The sequence below is a fragment of the Vigna unguiculata genome, chromosome 11 (genome assembly GCF_004118075.2).
Source record: "Vigna unguiculata cultivar IT97K-499-35 chromosome 11, ASM411807v1, whole genome shotgun sequence".
Classification (NCBI taxonomy): Eukaryota; Viridiplantae; Streptophyta; class Magnoliopsida; order Fabales; family Fabaceae; genus Vigna; species Vigna unguiculata.
The window spans coordinates 8,976,611-8,986,013 of NC_040289.1; the positions used below are offsets into that span (position 1 = coordinate 8,976,611).

The 9,403-nt window shown below is 34.9% G+C and overlaps 1 protein-coding gene across 3 annotated transcripts; it reads left to right on the plus strand.

The window, feature by feature from the left end:
* The first annotated feature begins 626 nt into the window (after positions 1–626).
* LOC114170510 (probable ubiquitin-conjugating enzyme E2 26) lies at positions 627–8,100 on the plus strand. Of its 3 annotated transcripts, none has more exons than XM_028056000.1 (8): positions 627–1,008; positions 2,328–2,468; positions 2,558–2,906; positions 3,084–3,595; positions 3,678–3,741; positions 4,158–4,297; positions 4,386–4,697; positions 7,586–8,100. In XM_028056000.1, the coding sequence occupies exons 1-8, from the start codon at positions 949–951 to the stop codon at positions 7,910–7,912; spliced, it is 1,905 nt and encodes a 634-aa protein (XP_027911801.1). In that variant the 5' UTR covers positions 627–948; the 3' UTR covers positions 7,913–8,100. The 3 variants fall into 3 exon arrangements, with proteins under 3 accessions (XP_027911801.1, XP_027911802.1, XP_027911800.1); XM_028056001.1 differs by having other exon boundaries at positions 3,129–3,595; XM_028055999.1 differs by having other exon boundaries at positions 2,558–3,595.
* The last annotated feature ends 1,303 nt before the right edge of the window (positions 8,101–9,403 follow it).

Below are 9,403 nucleotides of genomic sequence, written 5' to 3' on the forward strand. Positions count from 1 at the left end.
TAGGATGACATGTACCTGAATGTGCTAGCTAATTAAGTCAGTCAAATCTTATAAGAGAAAAATAACCCTAGATTATACAATTTATCAAGATTAACAAGTAATTAGGCTTGCCAAATCATGGCCCATCCAGGTAAGGCCCATTAACACTAGTACAAAAGGTACATCTTACAATACATATTTTACGTTACTATTCTGACATAAGAGACTACGACTCCGGAGTGATTTTAGTATCAGAGTATCTTCTAATAATATATTGTCCTGGTAATAACACATAAATATAAGTTGAAATTATTAAATTTAACACGTTTTCTAATAATTAAAACGATTGATGATAATAATAAACTTTCCATAAAGTCAACAATAATTCTTTTTTATAAAAAAATATTAAAATATATTAGCTTTATTAAAAGTTTTAATTTCAATTAAGAAAAAATTAAATATTTCAATTTTCAATAAAAAAAATGCCAAGTCCATTGTGAATTAGAATATTTATTTTTAAAGTGCAAAACCGAAGATAAAAAAAAGTAGTTTTACAGTTTTAAATTCCGGAAGTTTCTGTTTTCGAAAGCTCATCAACCGAAAGAACAAGAAAAAAACGCGCACACATATAAATTACACACACCCACACTCGTTGTTCGTTGCTGGCCATGTCAATGTTCATGACAAGGCGCGAACCCCCTTCGATAAGAACCTTTCTCCTGCCTCGTCTCTCTTCACATTGGATCATTTTCTTACTCTCTCTCCTCTTGCGTTTTCTCCCTTTTCTTTCTCTCTCTTGTCTCCCTTCATCAAACGCACCGTTTCGCATTTCCATCAAACGATCCACCAGCATTCTTCTCACTCCACTTCCCAGTAATAACCCTTTCCGCACTCTCCTGGTTCTCTGCATTGAAGCGCCGTCGTTTTCTTCGACTGTGTTCCCGTTTCCGAAGCTGTTTTCATCGGAAGATGGACGAGATTCCACCTCCGGTAACTAGCAACACTCCCAATTCGATGAAGCCGGAAGAGGTATGCAACTATATAGCTATATAGTTATATGATTCTATAGATATATCTATATATCTCTGTCTATGTATCATCACTAATTCGTTTTCTTTAATTTAATTTGGTTTTCTTTTTTTCTTTTTTTTTGAAATTGTTTTATGTAGCTCGACTCTGACTAAATTCTTGAAGTTTTTCTTCTTATATGAGGTTTTGGATGATGATCGTGCTTTGGTTGATCAATTTGGGTTTCAGTTGACGCTTTTGATTTCCAAAAGGCTTTATTTTTTGAATTTTGCGGTGGCATGCATTTGATGGAGTTCGAGTTTTCTCGGATTGCGTGCTACGAGCTTCGTTTGTTGGTGTTATGTTTCAAGAGGGGGATAGTTTCTTGATTGTAACATTGTAAATTTGTGTTTTTTGGTTTGTGATGTTGTTTTTGGGAAAAAGAAAACATTTTTGGCTCTCATTTTGTTTCATTTTTTCAGTCTAGTCTCCGGAGTGTAAACATTTTTAGTCTGGTTGTGAAATTGTTTTTATCAGCCCAAGTTGGTCCGCTCTGTAGATTTTTTCACAAACAATGTTGATTTTGGATGGTGTGGCAAACATTTATTTGATATGGTAGGTTCATGTGCTACCAAGTTAACCAACTTTTGAGATTTTGGGTTTTTTCCTACTGATTGCACTCTTGTTACCAAGATTAGCTGACGTTTTAGGACTTTTTGGCCCAATGGTTGGTGATTTAGCTAAGATTTGATTTCACTGTGGTCGTGATCATATCTGCTTTCTCTTCTGTTTTGTTTTAGTCACGCTTTAGAAAAACGAAAAAGATAAGAATTTTGACAGAATTATGCTATTGTTGGAAGACATGAATTGATTGGTTGCTCAACAAACCAAGAATTAACAAGTTTGCCAAATAATTTGATTTAAAAAGGTTTTTCTGTCTAGCGTTTTCATTCTTTTCTTTTGTTCCCCTGAAACTTCTATGGTATTGTTCCATATAAAGCTATGTTCATATTTAAATTTGGGTTGTTTTCTGTTAACATATTTGTAATTGCAATTCCTAATTGTGTAGTTGTTTCTTCTCCAGTTGTATCATTGCTGGGAATATCTTAACATGCTCAATTGCTGATTAATTCTTTTTTACAACATCATAAATTTTGAACAGTGTCGCTTTATTTCATACTTTTGACTGAGATATTCAAGTTGACTGAATTAATTAAATTTACATACACTTCAATAAAAACTTTTCCCCTTTTATATAGTTTTCTGTTTTATTTTTTAGATTCAATTATGACTATGGGATTTAAATAGACTTGTATATTAATTGTATTTTACTTTTGTAGGCCATAAGGCATGATGTGATCGACACAGATGACGACAATGATTCTACTGAATTAGTATTAATTGGTGATAAAGTTGGTAAAATTGACAAGGGGAAGGCGATAGCAACCATTGATGATGATTATGGTGATCATCAAAATATGGTATACGACTTACTGTTTCTCACAAATGGTTATTGCTATCTTTTCCAACATTGTGAAAGACTTAAATTTTGTTGGAAATCTTTTTTCAGGAATTGTTAGATGATGTTATGGATAAATCAGGATCAGCTGATGAGCATAATTCTGACAGTTCATGTGATGATGATGACTACTCTGATTTGTTTTCGGATGATTACATGGATGCAGACCAATCTGCTTTAATACAGTCACATTTTGATAATGTGGATATACCTTCCGGAATTGAGGTGCCTATTCCTTGGATGGCAGAGTATGATCTAGGTTCGAAGAACACTAACAATCATCCGTTGCCTTCTTGGTCTCAGACCATGTCTGGTGCTTACAATTTTCAAGTGACTGATTCATCTCAGCCTTTGTTAACATTAGAGCCTTCTAACCTTGAAACCCAAGGACCTTCTTCAGGTAATTCTAATTTGCAAGTTAAAATGAATACTATTATTCAGCACCCTTCTGGAGTAGAGTTATCTTCGCCTCTGGTAAATTGCCTGAGTAAGAAGAAATCAAATGCCTCAAAACACAGGAGGCATAAGTTAAAGTTGGCATTTGGAATGAAGTCATCTAAATCTAATTTGTTTACAGGACCTTCTGAGAGTAAAAAGAAGGCTAACATTTTTTATGCTCCAGCTAGCCACATCTTTGTAGACAATTTTGAGGCCAAGAAACTGCCAAATGGGAGTGAGGTACCACATTGGGGACATTTTGGAAATTTTAAGACAGCAGATGGAAGTAACACTTTGAGTCATTCAAATTTTGTTGGATCTTCATTTCATTTTCCTGGAGCTGGATTTAGTAACGATATGTGGTCGAAGAAAGATTTTCATCAGCCACTCTCTAGTTATACTGTTAAATCAAGTTTTGCTGGTCCCTTTGTTCCTTTTAACTCTGCTCCGGAGCCCTTGTTTGATAACTCTTGGGTTCATTATCCTGTGGGAGATGGAAGTAATGGAGCAGCTGCCGATAGTGCTGTTGCTACATTATCGGATGAAGCCAGAGATGAAATTTTGAGGAAATTTCAAAACTTTAAACAATTTGACACTATTGAAGACACTTCAGACCATTACTTTCTTAATTATAGCCGTGCCATGAAACAGGTAACCATTTAAGGCATTCCTTTTTTTTTTTCAGTTTTAATATTAATTATTTAGGCTTAATGTCAATTTATTTCCTGAACAGGTTTCACGGAATTGTGCTAAAAGAATCCAGGAAGAGTGGAAGTCATTGGAGAAGGATTTGCCGGGTGAGAGTTTGTTTAATATTCCTGCAATAGTGCCTAAAATAATTTACATCAAGTCACTTTGTATTTTATTAAATTGTTTTCCTTTCAAGCTGATGGATCTTCTGGTATGATTGTGATTGTTATTAATACGATAAGGGTACTTATTGTCATACAAAAAGACCATTTGCATGGCTTCATTGTTTTAATATATATATATATATATATATATATATACACACACACACACACACACACAATCATGCACTTATGAAACAATGATACATTATTTTCCTTCGTGGAGCCCAGATACAATTTTGGTCTGAAACTGGAAGTTAACATTGGCTATATATTATGTTTTGAATGATTATGAGCAATGTGCTGCATGCTTTTCGGGCAATCCCTTGCTTTTTCTTTGACACTTTATTTATCTTGATCAGATTCAATATTTGTCAGAGTTTATGAGTCAAGAATAGATCTTTTGAGGGCAGTAATTATTGGAGCAGAGGGAACACCTTATCATGATGGCCTTTTCTTTTTTGATGTTTTCTTCCCAAGTAGCTATCCCAATGTACCCCCGGTCAGTGGTTGAGGATACTGTATACACATTTTTTCATGTTCACTTTTTTCTGTTTTCAAGTCTAACCAAGGGGCATTTTTCAATGCAGGAAGTCCACTACCACTCTTGTGGGCTTCGACTCAACCCAAACTTATATAGTTCTGGCAAAGTTTGCCTTAGTCTACTTAACACCTGGTCTGGTCATCAGAATGAGAAGTGGCTGCCAGGTTTTTCAACAATTTTGCAGGTTCTGGTCTCTATACAAGGTCTAATCCTGAATTCAGAGCCATACTATAATGAGCCTGGATTTGCCCATCTAAAGGGTTCTAAAGAGGGTGCATTTAATTCCTTGCATTACAATGAGAACACATTCATCCTATCATTGAGGACAATGGTGTATATCATGAGAAGACCTCCAAAGGTGTGATTCTTGAAATATCTCATTTCATTTTTGTATATATTAAACAATTTTTATCATTTGAAGAAGTGTACCTTGTCATGTTCACTCATACCTTATTGCACACAGATGGAATGTCTTATCATGTAATCAATCCCATATTTCATGCATAGCACACTTTATTGTATAGTTATTTGGGAACAACATGGTGCATTAATGTATTATTTATCTGTTCATCAGCATACCCATAGTCACTTAAGATATGTTCATTTCTGTGTTAATGAAAAAGTTGATCTGGGCCACGCTGATCAGTATACAACTGGGCCTAATATGTCAATGGATGTAGGATGTTGGGCCCATTAGAGACAAAAAGGCTCCCCAACTAGTTGAAGAACTGCTGCTGGTGTTATATTTCCCATAATTCTGTTTTTCTGTGAACCATCATGTTTGCGAACCACGTGTGTGGTTAAAATCTCTTTGCTTGTAACCACCTGAGTATATTCAGTGGGATGGGCAATTTCTTCAGGAGGGAAGAATTTGTTGGATTTCTCTTTTTCTGTTAGGACCTTTCGTATGCTTGGTAGAGGTTTCCTCATTTATCCTTCATCATTATCTGTTGGTTCTTTCATTGATGTCTCATGCCTTCAAAAAATGATGAACTGCTTCAGTAAAGTATTGCCCTGACTTTGTATAGTCGGGTACTCTCTGTTTTTCTGTTGTTGTAGTTGTTAGAAACGGTTAAGAGTTAGCTCTAAATAGGGAAGTGATGATGTGAGTTATTAATTCAGATTCGTTGCTAAAATTTCAAAAATCTTTCATACTCATAATTCAGTACAGTTTGGAATCCATTCTTCCCTTGGAATCCCAAATACTTTAAATTCTTCGAGTAATTCCTTTTCCTAGAATTGTCTACATCAGTGGTATCAAACAAATTTAATGGCTTTTCAAGGTGGACAATACAACTTATCACAGTACCAAAAAAGCTACTACTTATGAGGTAGTTTATGGCCAAAACCCTTCAGCTTATCTTCCTTACTTACAGCGGAATCAAGAGTAGAACTAGTTGGCAGAATTTTGCAAAAGAGAGAAGAAGCATTGAAATTGTGAAGAGAGTGAATTAACTTAGTTACTGTTAGATATTGTTTATATATTGTTTGATATTATTAAGATATTGTTAATCACAATATCAAACAATATCTTCTATTTACTCTATTTATTAAGTTACTCTTTTTAATTGTATCTTTCTCTATTATAAATAGATTATCCTATGTGTGGTTTATACACAAGGGAGATTAATCTCAAACCCTATTTTCTTTATTCTCAACATGGTATTAGAGCCTGAACCTGATCCAGGGACATGTGGGTTATGGACCCACCACGCATGCCTTCTTCGGTTTTAAAGAATAACACACCTCATTCCATGTTATTTACTTATGAACCTCTTCATCCCTTACCACTAAGAGTTTTTGGGTCTACATATTTTGTTCACAATTTCAGTCCTAGTCTTGACAAGCTTTCTCTTAGATCACATAAGTGTGTTTTCTTAGAGTTTACAAGATTACAAAAAGGATACAAATGTTTTTCTCCTTTTCTTAACTGTTATTTTGTGTCTGCAGATGTTACCTTTGATGAGTTCTCCCTTTATTTTAAGAGTCAATCTTCACCAGGTGACCCTCATGGGGTCCACCACATCCACAACTCACTATTGCTTCGTATGCTTAGTTTTGTAGATTTGTAGCAACTAATGCTACTGATTCATTTCATGCTTTCACCATTACTTCATACTCCCATTCATCTTCTGTTTCCACGAAAACCTTGATCCCAACTTCACCTTTCTATTTTTATCCCTCCCTTTTCTATCCAGACCTGATGGCCATTCTCATTTCTGCTTCTAACCTATTACAAATAACCCATGGCCAACCCCGCTTCTTGACCATGATCATCACATCCACCATACACTGCCCTGTCGGTGTTTGGCTATATTGTTACCTACAATGCCAGAAAGAGATCATGAACTCTGTTGCAAGAAATGTTACCTGAGGGTATTGTTATATTGAGCACTAGTCCATTTTCTTCTCTAATGTTTTTGGTGAAAAGGAAGGATGAGCCTTGGTGATTTGAGCCGATGATCACACACTTAATGCACTATCAGTAAAAGGCAAGTTTCTCATTCCCACGGTGGATGAATTATTAGATGAAATACACTGGAGCCTGCACCTTTTCCAACGTTGACCTGTGCTCCAGTAATCATCAAATCAGATTGGACCCCGAGGACACTTTCGAAGCAGAATCATTTTGAATTCTTAGAAATGCCCTTTTGGATTATCAATGCCCCATGTACCTTCCAGGCGACTGTGAATGAGTTATTTCAAGCTTTTTGGCATAAATTTATTTGGTGTGTACCTGAGATTGCACATCTGAGAGTATACAGCTGGGCCTAATCTGTCGAAGGTTGTTAGGTCCATTAGAGAGAAAAAGGCCTCTGGCTGGTCGAAGCACTCCTGTTGGTGTGTTGCCCAGCAGCTTAAGTTTCTTCTAATTCTGTTTTGCTTTCTCTATGAACAGTATTGCGCACCATGTGGGTGATTATGATCTCTTTGTTTGTATTGTAACCAGCTGAGTATATTTAGGGAAATGGACAATTGTTTGACGAGTGAAGAATTTGTTGAATTTCTCTTTCCTTTGATCGAAAGAGGATTTCTCATTTATCCTTCTCCCCGTATTAGAAGTGTTAATTTAAAATGCAGATCCTTGGAAATACATGAATAGTTAGTTATTAAGAATCAAGGAGTTTCTTTATGTATGTATGTGTGCATATATATATGTGTGTATGTTTTGCAAATTACGTTTTAGCTGTAACTTAGATTTTTTTGGTTAAAGAATTGGATCATTGAGGTTATTTTTTGTTTCAGAATTTTGAGGACTTTGTGGCTGGGCAATTCTGCAGTCGAGGTCATGATATTCTGGTGGCATGCAAAGCATACATAGATGGTGCTCAAGTAGGTTGTTCGACCAAAGGTGGGGTGCAGGATGTTGATCAAGGTGACAAAAGCTGCTCAAATCAGTTTAGGACATCTTTATCTGCTCATGTGGACATACTTGTTAGAGAGTTTACGAAAATTGGAGCTAAGGACTGTGACAAAGTATTTCCATCAGCAGAGGAGAAAAATCCGTTGAATGAAATGCCTGAGACTGCTGCAATTCCTGATGAAAAATTTCAAGACATGATGAAGTCTTAGAATGTATTATTTTTTGTTTATAGCTTAATATTGGTGGCATGTATGGTTGAGTTATATCGTACTCATTACTGATTATAACAATGGCTGCGCATAGTTATGGATATTGTTTTTAGTTGCAGACGATTCTTATTATCCATAGAATGTCATAAAAGCCTTTGTTTTGGCTGGCGTATGTTTTTTTCGTTGCTTATTTATTGCCTCCTAGTATTTTGGAGTACCAGCATATGTGGCAGTGAATAAAAGATTTTAAAAACAAAAATTGCAGAAGTCTCGTCCTCAATGTATGATAGACTACGTATTCAAAGAGGAAGATGCTTTTTAGTTTATCTATCTTAGACACTGAACAAATTTTCACCAGACGATATAATAACTATGTTCCTACAGAAACCTAGCTTCTCTTTCTGGAAGTTTATAATACAAAAGAAATCAAGAGGAATGTCATTATGATCTTAATAAGGCTACCTCTTCTGGCATTCAATCCTCTGTTGAGAAAAATGCTACAGATAGCATGTGAGAAAAGAATAATGCTCTCATTCTGCAGTTCAACGACATTTGGCAAATAAAAGGAAAGCATTATGTTTTGTCATGTAGTAGAAGTTCAAGATTAATTTGAAGTTGTGATGGATAAATCTGAGATCATGATCAGAAAATCTGAGGTAATCATCGTAGTACAATAGTTGATACAAGTTGGAATAAGGGAAGACAGGATAACCTATGTTATAGCTTTGTGCAATTGAAGTTAAGCACAATGTATAACTGCAAACATTGTAGGACAAAGACAATGACCCTATACCCAGATGCTGAAAACCTTAAATCCTACCATTAGTATAGCAATGGCGCACTCTAAATATTATAACTGTAAAACATATAGGAAACAAGTATGTAGAAATATGCATATAGGGAAAAATCATATAAAAGTATACATGTAGGATGGAAACATCGAAGAAAATTATGTTTGTTGTTTGCATTTTTTATGTATTACTTAATATTAATTATTCGTATCTACATTTACATGTTCATTTTTCTCTGAATGTATTGCTATTAAATTATTATTTCGATATTATAGTTCTGATAATTGTGGAAAAAGCTCTAATATTGTGTTGTAGTCCAACATGATAATTTGATATCTTAAGTCTATCAAGTTAAATTACATGTTTTCAAAAGTTTAACACCTCTAGTTTTGGTTTACTCATTCTCTGCCTCACAACAGTGGTGACACCTTTTTGTTGATGACAAAAAGGGGGAGAAATTAAGGTGAAGGAAAAAGGAGATTTCAAGAAGAAACATTAAATATTTTTTATAGATTTCATATATACATCATATTCGCTATCATACATTATTTGTGATCGTATACATCATTAAGATGTTTTGATTATATAACGCACTATACACGGGTAATAATGTTTTGAAAGTGTTTTAATAGACTTATATTTCACCTTGATCATAAGACCAGAAAATATACAATAATCATCCAATGAAAGTTCTAAGTAG

What these genes read in the sequence shown, in the direction of transcription:
- LOC114170510 (XM_028055999.1), top strand. Translation starts at nt 949, where the DNA reads ATGGACGAGATTCCACCTCCGGTAACTAGCAACACTCCCAATTCGATG. An exon ending in ATTCGATGAAGCCGGAAGAG is followed by an intron (nt 1,009 to 2,327) that starts GTATGCAACTAT and finishes TTACTTTTGTAG; the next exon opens with GCCATAAGGCATGATGTGAT. An exon ending in ATAGCCGTGCCATGAAACAG is followed by an intron (nt 3,596 to 3,677) that starts GTAACCATTTAA and finishes TTTCCTGAACAG; the next exon opens with GTTTCACGGAATTGTGCTAA.